General features: G+C 36.7%; 1 protein-coding gene across 1 annotated transcript in view; it reads left to right on the plus strand.

Moving 5' to 3' along the window:
* GFRAL (GDNF family receptor alpha like) overlaps positions 1-12,683 on the plus strand; it is a 53,590-nt gene that overhangs the window by 25,949 nt on the left and 14,958 nt on the right. The window contains exon 6 of the mRNA XM_077769092.1: positions 1,033-1,283. Within this exon, the coding sequence (XP_077625218.1) occupies positions 1,033-1,283 (251 nt within the window). The remainder of the gene's footprint in view (positions 1-1,032; positions 1,284-12,683) is intronic.

Consider the following 12,683-nt stretch of genomic DNA (forward strand, 5'->3'; position numbering starts at 1 on the left):
TCCTTATATTTACATGACATTTCTATATAACCTTTAATTTAAATAAAGGAACATATTTTTTCTGCTGGCTCAAAAATATGTGGGATTTTCTTAAATATAAATTTTAATAGATACTAATAAATCTTTGCCATTACATTAAAAAGCTGATTCCTTTAGGGTTACTTAAAATATGAGATTATTAAAAATAGTTTATGGATTTCAGCAGAGTAGCATATTGTGGACAAATAAGCTCAAGATAAATGTCATTTACTCAGGGAATTTTCATGCATGTTTGATGGTGACCTATTCACAAAAGGGTAAGAAGTAATTTTAGGTGATCAATATTAACTAGGAAGATTAATATCCTTGGTTCCACTGAGAATATCTTCTTTCTGTGAAACTTTTAAAAATGAAATGATTGTATATTATCTAGACTTTTATTCAAGGCTAGAACAGCTAGAATCAAATATATAGAAAAGTTATGAATGGTTATGGTTATAATGGATTCTTGGTCATTAAATAAATGCATAATGTTTTCCTTTAAATTAGCTCTTGCTGTCAGAGAAGCTCAAAGTATTTTGTAAATACTAGTTAGTCTGTTTAGAAATGCTGAGAAAGAGTACAGTACCTCCCATGCTGTAGGAAAATTGGCTGGAATGGTAAAGCGCCTTATATGAAATCACTTGGTAAGAGACACTGACCAAATGCTAGCCACAAAAGCAAATTCTGCTTCAAAAATATTGCTAATAAATCTACCATGTAGTTCATACTACTCATTATCACCCGTTGAAATAAAATTAGTAATGAAGGATGATTCACCCAGGAAATCTAAAACTTAGCGTCTGTATTTCATCACACAAGAAAAATAATTCACAATATTTCTCTTCTTTTACAGTCTCTTTTGGGATGCTTGAACATACAAACTTTGTTTTCAGCTATGTACTGGCATTTAGAGGGCTTTTTGTTTTATGTCAGTCTTTCATTAGGTGAGGCAGCTCCACACATTATTGTGAGATATTATTCAGACCAATACCATTGCTTAATTCTTCCTAGGAGGCGTTATAGAACATTTCAGTGGAAATGCTGGCAGCACGTGACTAGAAAGTGCCATGAAGATGAACTCTGCATCAGTACCTTAAGCAAGCAAGACCTCAGTTGCTCAGAGAGTGATGACTGCAAAGCAGCTTATATTGGTACCTTGGGGACAATCCTTCAAGCGCAGTGCACCTGCAGGACTATCACACAAAGTGAAGAATCTGTATGCAAGATTTTCCAACATATGCTTCATAGAAGATCATGTTTCAGTAAGTTCTACATATTCAGTAAATTATACATGTATTTTGGGTTTTGTTTATGCAGCACAAGGTACTAATCCACCATGGAAAGTTTAACAAGGCAACCTCATGTTTGCTATTCCATTTTAAAATACATTTTCTGATTGTTTTGTGTATTTGCTGTTTGATTCATTTACATGCGCATGGTATATGTTTTTTAATGTATATGATTGGTCCCTCCTAGTTATCATTTACTGATTTCAATATCAATAGCATGAAAGGTTTCTCTTACCAGATTACTGAAAATATCAGGTAACTATTGTGAATAGCAAACAACCCCAAGATGTAGTGGCTCTAATTAACCATTTATTTGCTCACAATTCTGCACAATAGGCTTTGTTGTGTGGTTCTTCTGATGGTCTTGCTTGGGATCCACTTAAGTAGCTACTGTCATCGAGTGACTCAGCTGAGGCTGGATGGTCCAAGACAGTGTTTAGCAAGTACTGCTGGCTGGGATACATGGTTCTTCTCCTCTTTAGGAGTCAACCCTGGAATCTTACATGTTGACAGCAGCATTCCTAGCAGCTAAGCCCCTATATGCATGTACTTAACCAATTGTGTGCTTCTGTCACATTTGCTAATGTCTCACTGGACGAAGAAAGTCACATGGCCAAGCCCTGAGTCACTGTGAGAGGGAACTATACAAGGATGTGTATATTTACTGCTAGGAATTTACTCGAGGGATACAGGAGTGCTGATGCACAGGGGCACATGGACCCCAATGTTCATAGAAGCACTCTCCACAATAGCCAAAACATGGAAAGAGCCTAAGTGTCCATCAACTGATGAATGGATCAAGAAGATGTGGTTTATCTGTACAATGGAATACTACATGGCAATGAGAAAGAATGAAATCTGGCCATGTGTAGCAACATGGATGGACCTTGAGGGTGTTATGCTGAGCGAAATAAGTCAGGCAGAGAAGGACAGATACCATATGTTTGCACGTATAGGAGGATTAGGAGGAACTTAACAGAGGACCATGGGGGAGGAGAAGGGGAAAAATAGTGGGGGAGAGGGAGAGAGGCAAACCATGAGAGATTCTTGAATGCTGAGAACAAACCGAGGGCTGAGTCATTAATTTAATAATCTATATGACTGTCCGAACTTCTATGAAATATTTACTTTTGAATTTAGCTTTTCTACTCTTGATCTTTAATATGTCTACTGATTAACTGTAATAACAGTATGAAAACACATTTTCTAAAGGTATTATTTACTCAATTTTAGGAATAAGGAAACACAGATTTAGGAATTTAATTTGTCCAGAGTATTAGAATGAGCAGGTGGGTGACAGGGATATATATATGAGTCTTATAGAAAAAAGAACCTAAGAATATGATCATATTCTAAATCAAGGTTTCCCTATTTTCCATCTTCTGAGTTAGTCTTTACAACCATCCATGTCTTAAAATATTCCCAACCCCATAAGCCCCTCATTGTAACCACCAAAGTTACAAATACCATTCTCAGGAGAAAATAATAGATGTTTACTGTTTCATTGCAAACCAAATCTTTATATTTATACATATATTTGACAGATACAGATATATATATATATACATATTTATACCTATAACTCTCTATATAGAGATACACACAGTCTTTAAATTTTTAAAAAATTTTTCCTAGATACTAAAGAGATACTCATTAGCTAACATGATCAGAGTTGTGATTTGTTGTGTATTAGGTAATAGATATACAATTCAGAGTATATGGTTATCATTCCAACAGAGGTCTCTGTGGAATTTCTGCAATTTCTATAATTAGCATGGCACACATACTTCAACTGAAATCATGGTACAAAGTGGAACATTGTAGCATTATATGTGTTGAGTCATATTCTATAATCTTCTTCTCTGATTAATATTAGGTGTCTAACTGTTGAAACTAAATGCACTTATAATGAATGGCTCATAACATTACAGAAGGAAATACCAAATACAATATGATTTTTGCTGCATAGCTGAATCAATTTGTTTGTTTTTTTTTTTTTAATGTTTTATTTCTGAGAGAGAGAGAGACAGCGTGAGCAGGGGAGGGTCAGAGAGAGAGGGAGTCACAGACTGAAACAGGCTCCAGGCTCTGAGCTGGCAGTCAGCACAGAGCCTGACGCGGGGCTCGAACCCACGAACCGCGAGATCATGACCTAAGCGAAAGTCGGACGCTTAACCGACTAAGCCACCCAGGCGCCCCGAGCTGAATCAATTTGTTTAACTTAGAAATACCAGGTCTTTTACAATTGGAGATCTCCTTTTCTTTTTTTTCTTTTCTTTTCTTTTCTTTTCTTTTCTTTTCTTTTCTTTTCTTTTCTNTCCTTCCTTCCTTCCTTTTTCTCTTTCTTTCTTTCTTTCTTTCTTTCTTTCTTTCTTTCTTTCTTTCTTTCTTTTTCTTTCTTTCTTTCATTTTGAGAGAGAGCACACAAACAAGGGAAAGGAAGGAAGAGGAAGAATTCTAATCAGGCTCTGCCCCATTAGCACAGAGCCCTATGAGGGGCTTGAACCCATGAACCATGAGATCATGACCTGAGCCAAAATCAAGAGTTGGATACTTAACCAACTGAGTCACCCAGGAGCCCCTGGATATCTTTTTTTCAGTCTTATCTCTTATTATTTGGGATCTAGAAGCAGTCAGCTTTCAATGTTGAAGAGTTATTATTTTTAGCTGACCTCTACCTGAAAAACAGCTATTTTCTACCTGGCTTATATCTTGCAAAACTGCACAATGCAGTCAAGAGTAATCAACTCACACTCACTCTAGCTCTTTCAGGTTGTCTTGATACTTTTGGGACCGTCCATTGTGTTTGGAGAAATGCCGTGAAGAACTGTCTTCATGGCAGAAGAAAGGAGAAAGTACTGATTCTTTGAATTTTTTCACTTCTGAGGAGTGGTCTCATGAGCCTTGATTCGCTGGAAATTTTGGATAGTATATCTATGAATGCCAAGTAGCGTCCAATGTACATTTATTGCTGCAGAGACAGAAAATTCCTGAGGAGGAAAAAAGGAAGTATATGGTGCAGAGTTCAAGGTAAACATTGTGATGATGCATCTACACAAAGATAGATTTGGCATTTGGGGAAGCATTTTGATGGTAAAGAACAAAGATAAATACATATGCATGATTGCCTCCTTCAGAGTGAAGGGATAATGGTATCATCAATCTGCCACCAACCTGGCGGACTGTGAGCACAGTGTAGGTCACTGTTGTTGCTAGGAGGTTTGGTATTCATTACTAGCAGAACTTTGATGGATCAGTCTTAGGGAGAGACAATCTATTCTGGAGGCCTATGCATAGCCACCAGCTTTGCCACCAGAGTTGTTCTCTTCATGTTCATTGTTCAGGCATTGTGTGGCTGAAGAGAAGGAATGATTGTCCTCCATTGGGAAGATATCAGTTTAGCTGGTTGTTGAGGGCCTGCTCTGTAGTAGATACTCTACAAGGCATAAACCCAAGATAAAAAGCTCTGCCTACTTTGTGCCACTACCATGGGTGTTTCCACATGACTCTTCATCTCATTCAACTCACTTTGTCTACAATCTTCCAAGTTTGCTTTTTTCATCTCTCTGATCGTGCAATTTATTACTACCCATCAGTTTTAACTTCTATCCACTTCCTCCTCTACAAAGTGAACATTCAACTGTACTGCTCCCCTCTCCCAATGGGGAACTTCTCCCTTCACCGTTATCCTTAAGGCCACTTCTAAGTGGTTCTATGATGTGGCAGCTATCCATTTACAGTTAGCCTTGATATACGGTGCTCTCCATTTTGGGAATCAATGACCTAATGGATCTTATAATACTCAGACTATTGGGGGCTATATTTCAAATGGAAAATGGTCTTTCACTGCAGGCAGGTGGCATAGCCTTGCTGCAGAATGTGAGGGCTCTGTGTACAACTCTCCTATTAGGCATTAGCAAAAACTCTGTATTTATCTAGAGTGTGAATGAGATTAAGTGAATAAAGTGCCCATTACATAGCAAATATTCTATACATTTCAATTGTCCTGCCTTTAAAAGATCTTTGCTTTTGGTCCCAGATTCAGGACTGGTCCATTGAGTTTCTTTTCCTGATGTTTTCCAAAGACTATACACATTGTTAGGAGTCTCTATATTAATATTTCACTAAAGCCAGCTGGTTCCTCAACTCTGTTAGGAAAAATCTTTCCAATGTTAATGAAGAGCCTAAAGATCACAAAGGCAACCTCACAAAGTAATAACAGGATGGACATTAAAGTTTTAGTTCTCAAACCTGATAATTTTCAGAAGTATCTAGAAAACTTGTTTAAGATGAATTTTTCCTAATCTCAGTAATTCCAATTCAGTGGGCCTGGGGTGGAGCTCAGAAGTCTGTACTAAAAAAAATAGTGACCCAGGTGGTTGCAATTTTCAACCAAGTTTGGGGACCACTGCTCTAATCCACAAGTGGGAAAAACCTGGTCACCAGCCATCAGTCCCAAAGTCTCTTTTTGCTCACACCTCTCAGAGAATGAGAAACGTCTGTGCTCAGAAAGGCAAGACTAATACCAGGCAGCTTTCAAGGTGGTCTCCTTTACCCCAGTGCCTGAAAACACAGTTGGCATACATTAGCCACTCAATGAATAGTTAATGAATGAATGAACCCATGAATGAATGAATGAATGAATCAATGTCTACTGTGTCTCCGTGGCAGCACTGTCTTCTGAATACTGTTGTTTTTCTTTCCCTTATTAGAACTCTTCTAATAATACAGCTTCCTTATTAACAACCACTCTCATTTATGTTTCCACTTAAGCTGGAATTTTCAATTCAAATATTTGACTGAAAGAATCAAGAATTAAGAAGACCAGGGTGCTACTGCTCACTTTAATAAAAACATTTCAAGCCCCTTCTCCTTTCCAACACTTTTCTTCTTTATACACCTATTTTCACAAAGTCTAAGTAGTAGAAAACTATTTTACATTTGATCTTGGGATGGTGTCAATACTGCATATAAGCAGTTGACACAGTTTTGCTCTTAAATGTGTGTATTTTCTTAACAAACTCTGATATAATTGTCTCTATTAATAACAAAGATAAAAAAGATGATCTCCCAAATATATGTAAAAGTAGCTGGCTTTTATGAAATATTAATATAGAAACTCTTAGAAATGTATATAGTCTTTTGAGACGCTTAAGAGTCCTCCTAATTAGTACCTGTTTCTACCACTTAATTTCTTTTTTTGTAGCACTTTTTCCCACCTGTCTATTGAAGCCTCACCTTAGGTATCAAGATTGCTAGTAAAACCTTTAATAAATCTCTTCTGCATTCAATGGATAGATCCTGTATTTGGCTGCATTTCCTCTTGCCTTACATTTCATACCTGTTTCCACTGAAGATCTCTATCTAAAAATAACATTCCCTTCGTGAGGGTTTAATAGAAAGTTCATTAAACACACCCATATATCTATGGAGGTGCATAATATATAGTTATATATATATATATTTTCTAAACTGCATAAAATTTTACACTTATTTTTAGCAAAGTCATTTAAAGACTGTGCAATATAGGTTTATAAAGGCTCAAGCTCACTTTAATTTTTTTATTTTCATCTGATCACTGGCTGTCTGAGAAAGGAAGATTATAGACTATTAATAAAACAGTGAGCTAAGTGAGTTGTGGAAGACAGTTTGATTTCAAAAGTACCCCTGACCCGCTCCCACTTTGTCCCTCTCACATAGGGATACACACACCCCATCTTCTCTTATAGCCAATTCACATAGTTTAGTATTCCAGGAGCTTTATGTTAAGTTTTGGCTTTAAATAAATCACTTCTTCTAGCCAAAACCACTGACTTTTTTTTTTTGGTTTCTACACAAAACTCTAATTCAAGTCCAGTTTCCTTCAAATTCAGTCCAGGTGCTAAAAAAAAAGTCTCTTAGTTTTCCAAGGAACACTCAACAGAATTTCTCTTCCCTGTATTCATATTTATAACATAGCCTCTAAATAGTCCAGTATTTTGTATTTTCTGGATTAAAATGGCTCCATAGTGAATTTGTAGTCCATCAAATTCATAGACAGTCACTAATTAACGTTTATTTTTCCTCTTAGAAATTAATGATTATTCCTTAGGACCTTGTATTTCATTATTTGCAAACTCTTGTATTCTTTAGAAAATGATCATGTGTGTTACAAGTTAGCAATATAAAGAATAATAAAACAAACTGGTTCTTTAGAATGACTTTAGTTACCATCCAAAGTAAAAATTTAGATTCATGGTAAATTCTGTAACTTTTGGCTTTTATGTTATTTAATATGTAGTCGTAGAATTCTGGATACTTTTTGGGGGTTGGGGCATCAGGATAAATCATTGTATTTAACGTTTATGAGATTTTAAACCTAAAGTATAAACAGGGTCTCTTCTATCAGTTTCCTCCTCAGCCCAACTCTTGAATTTTTATTAAAAATCCTGATTAGTCACAATGCCCCTAATAATCAAATTATATGTTTGGAAATGGTAATATACCCTAGAGAACACAGCCATAGCAATATGGACCAGCACGTCTGGGTTCAAATAATTTTTCCACCATTTATGAATAAGTAACTGAACAACTTATTCTCTTTTTGCCTCCATCTCATGTCTGTGAAATGTAAAATATAATTATTTCTAACCCAGAACTTTGGTGCAAAGATTATATCAGTTAATTTATATAATGAAGTAACCAGAACTTAGTGAAATTCAGTAAATATTAACTCTTGCTTTAGATTTTGAAGGATTTGGAAAACCATTATGATGTCACACAGATAGTGTGGGAGCCAGAATTATTTCTAGTTGATCAAAAGGTGTCATATTTTCTCAAGATATATGATTTTTTAAATAGATCTTTGGATGATTTTAGGGCAGATGACGAATTCAGGCAATTGCTTTCAGGCTTTAATGTACATAAGAATCACATGGTTCTAGGAATGCACATTATTACTCTGTAGGTCAGGGATGGGGCCTGAGATTTGCATTTCTAAAAGCTCCCAGGTAATGCTAATGTTGTTTGGTACAGAGATCCCACTTTGAGTAGCATGACCTAGACAACTTCTTAAGAACCTTTGAAGAAAAAAATAATTTTATGTATGTATGTATGTGTGTGTGTGTGCGTGTGTGTATAAACTACCTTATATATCTCATACATAAAAATCTGTCTGCTGCTGAGAAATAAGCCAACCTAATCAACCTGGTGCATTTTGTCAATGTAGTGATTTCTTTTTCATGGACACTGTGTGTCAGTGCCATGAGTTTAAGTAGATGTCTTCATGATTTTAAAACTCTTCTTGAGATAGTAGCTTAGGACTGTGGTTTTCAGGCTTTAGCTCAATGAGAATCACTTGGAGGGCTTGTTGTTATTGGGTCTTCACACCTAGAATTTTTGATTCAGTCAGTCTGAGCTGAAATGTGGGCATCTGCATTTCTAACCAGTTCTTGCATGTACTGTTTTTCTGGGCACCACACTTTAAGAATCACTGGCATGGAATGTTCATGGATTCTTTCCTGAAATCGGCCAGAGTCTAGCAATATTCTCTTACTTGAGTCATCACTCTAAGCATACACTTCTGAACTTCCATTGGAGGCATTTCAACATTGGTTGTTTTGAAATACTGTGATATTGTGACTTATAATTAAAAAAAACACATATTTGCTTTTCTATCCTGTTTCTGGCATAGAGCCCCTAAAATCCTTGGAATTTCCTGTGACAAGAGTGATAAAGTTCTCTTTTGTTATTAATGAGGTGACTCTTGGAAAGCCTTTAGATAACCTAAGGATGGCGGCTGGTTGCCAGGGGAACCACCCAAGTGGTTAAAGGGTTGGAACTTTCAGTACCCATTCCCAACTTCTAGAGAAGGGAGAGGGACTGGAGGTTAAATCAATAGCCAATGGCCAATAATTTAATCAGTTGTATCTGTGTAATGAAGCCTCCATAAAAACCCAAAGGACAGTGTTTGGAGAGCTTCCAGGTTGGTGAACACATGGAGATTCTTGGAGAATGGAGCAGCTGGAGAGAACATAGAAACTGTGCATTCATTCCCTGGGCCTTCCCCTGTGCATCTCTTCCATCTGGCTCTTCCTAAGTTATATCCTTTCATAATAAACCAGTGATCCAGGAAGCAAAATATTTCTCAGAGTTCTGTGAGCCATTCTAGCAACTTAATTGAACACAAAGAAGAGGTCATGGGAATCTTTAATTTATAGCCAGTCATTCAGAAGTACAGCTAACAACCTGGACTTGCAACTGGCATCTGAAGTGGGGAAAAGAGGGAGGGGCTGAATCCTTAAACTGTGGAATCTGATGCTATCTCAGAATAGTGGTGTCAGAATTGAGTTGAATTAGAAGACACCCAGCTGATGTCTTGAGAATTGCTTGTTGTTGTGGGGAACCTCTGCCACATTGGATTTGGTCTCAGAACACCAAAAAGATACCATCCCTATAATCATGATTCTTAAATGTTTCAATTTGCTTACTAAATCAGGGAAGCAACAGACCTCATCACCTCCCATTTATCCCCACACAATAAAACATCCCTGGAGTCAACAGCAAGAGAGGCACTGGTTTTGATTAAAGAATAGTGAAGTGATGCCTGTTTTTTATTAAGTATAAATAAATTATTAATATATCCCAGATGCATGTAGTGCCAAGATTGTGATGTTATAAACATGAAAAAGTAAACATGGATCACTAGAAGAATGCACAATGGCCCCACCATTTCAGTGTCCACATGATAATCACTGGTCTGATGGATAAAAGTTATGTATCTAAAAGACATCAGAATAGTGTCATCAGTTAAGTTTCAGGATCCAACACATGGTATTTAGAAAGTAGTACAGAATGTGTGCTCTACACTGTGTGAAATTAGACTTGGAGGTGAAGAGCAGCCAAAGGGTAAAGAAGGGACCTCCCTGGATAAGGTTACTTGTTTGAGGAAGTCATATGTGTCATATTAACTTTTGCAAATTTAAAGGACACCTTGTCCTGGTAGTTGGATTCTGCATCAGAACTCCACACATAGAATCATCTCAGGACCCATCAGTTCACCCTGGATTTGCTTAATCTCTCAAGAAGGATAGCAGTGAGTAAGTTAGACTCCATTATCAGGTTAGACTATATGGAATGTTCTAACCTCTTTGATGGTGTACTTGGGGCTATTCTGGAAGGCACTAGTCTTTGCAATAGAGAGATAGAGCCTATAGATGAGCTTCTCCCATGCCTTTAGCTTCATAGTTGACATCACGTGTTATGGAAAGCAATGCCTGTATGGTGTTGGTGCTCTTAGAACAAACTATTACCTGCCTCAGAGAGACTGCAGAAAGAGTAAAGAACTAATGGCCAGGGGCAGATCTTTAAAACATTGCACTAATATTAATAATCCTAGGATCTGGGCAAACTCTTGAAAATAATCCTACTATCTGACAAACTGCAATGAACATTTTAATGGATCTGCTTACAAACTCATCTCATCATTGTGAAATGATAGCATGGAGAAAACTGAAGCTATAATAAGATATAATATCCATTAAATGGTGGTTTAATAAATGTATAAAGTACTACTTCCCAGTTTAAAGCTGTACCATGGCTATAAACACTGGCTTACTTGTTTTTTGCTTATTCAGTGTCCTACAACCTGAGTATTTACTAAGTGTGAGACACGATTCTACTGATTTGATACATCTTGATTAATTTTCACAACCAATATATAAAGTAGGTGTTCTTTCTTTTACCCTAGAGGAAACTCAGATACCTAGAATTTGGTCACCTGTCCAAGGTCACACATAAGGCATTAGATGCACAATTTAAACAAGGACATTTTGGGCACCAGAAACTGTGATGCTGAAAAACAAAATATACTCCTCTCACCTAATGGTGGGAAATTTAGAATTCACAATTGATGTTATATCTCCATGGGAGTATGTTTATAGAACAAGAGAATTTCAGAAAAAAAAATATGTTTGGTGAGAGGCAATATGGCGTAATAATAAGAACAGAGAACTAGGCAACAAGTTCTAGGCTTAACTACACATGGTGGAATGAAGGAGATCAGTTATTCTCTCCTTAGACCTCACATTTCTTGCATATTAAATTTTGGTAATGGTTTAACAGAAATAGATGACTTCTGATATTAGATATGCTTAATATTCTTGAACTAGATAACTGAAGGTATTTTTGATGCCAGTACATTTTCCACAAACCTCCACACTGCCTGTGTATTGGGATAGATCTGAAGTGATGTTTCTTATGCCCAAAGACTGCCAAGAACTTTTTCTTTCTATGATTATACTAACATTTTAAGAGAGCGTGTATCATTTCTTTTTTTGTTCTTGAAAAATACTCATTCTCTCAGGGATCTAAATTGAGATTTGTAGTAAAATGGTTTTCTCTAGTGCTGGATTACTTTTCATTGTTTTGTTTCCTGAAATTCTAAATAGCTTCATAAATAATGTATTTCAAACTCACTATATATTCCTAATATAGCATGTGTCATTGCTTCTATTTTTATGTTTAAATCTATAAAGTTGCATTATTTTATCAATGAACTGATCATTTTCACTCAGAGCACATTCAGGTTATGAGGTGGGATTTTTGCTACATACAAACCCAATAAGTTGGCCATTATTTTCCCCTTTGACTAGACACCAGTGTGTTTGTGTGTGTGTTTGGGGGTGGGGGGGACACCTTTGTTTTGGTAAGTTTATGTATATAGAGAATCATTAGCTATTTTAATTGAAGTAATTTAAAGTTAGATTACAGAAAGAGACCAAGCTTCCTCTCATCCTTCTGAAAATTTGACTATGAGAGGCATTATATCTGGTTGTATCTTTCACCTCATTGGCTAAGATTTCAGTGAGGTACTCTAAGGAATAATCTGGCAGGTTTCTCTTAGGACCTTTCAAAATTTAAAAATCTCTCAAGGGGAAGAGATATGGAGGGGATAGCCCCTAAAGATGTAGCCCACTCCAGTGGAGACAAACACTGGTTTTAGTTTCACCACCAGGTTTACTTGCACGCAAAAGTTCCCAATAAAATCCAGCTGTTTTAAATTTTGTCTACAGACCTGAAACCCGGCAAATTTGGCTTGGCTTCCTATTTTGCAGAAAATGTTTCACACGGCTGTAATCTGGAAAGACTGAAGTGTACAAACCCTTAACAGAAACAACAGGAGAACAGCTGTCTCCTACCTTCACTTTCTCCCACCTCTACCCTTAAAGCCTTGGGTGTTTTTAACAGAGGTGAAAATGTCTGCCTCTGAGCATGAAAGATGGTATGAATCATCCATGACTACCTTTGTTGTTTGCTCTAAGCCAAAAAGGAAAGATTAAAGAGTTGTCATTGATGAGTGAGACAACTCAACTTTTGGCATCACTAGAGAAGGAA

This window comes from Crocuta crocuta, unplaced genomic scaffold, assembly GCF_008692635.1.
Source record: "Crocuta crocuta isolate KB4526 unplaced genomic scaffold, BGI_CrCroc_1.0 scaffold205, whole genome shotgun sequence".
Lineage (NCBI taxonomy): Eukaryota > Metazoa > Chordata > Mammalia > Carnivora > Hyaenidae > Crocuta > Crocuta crocuta.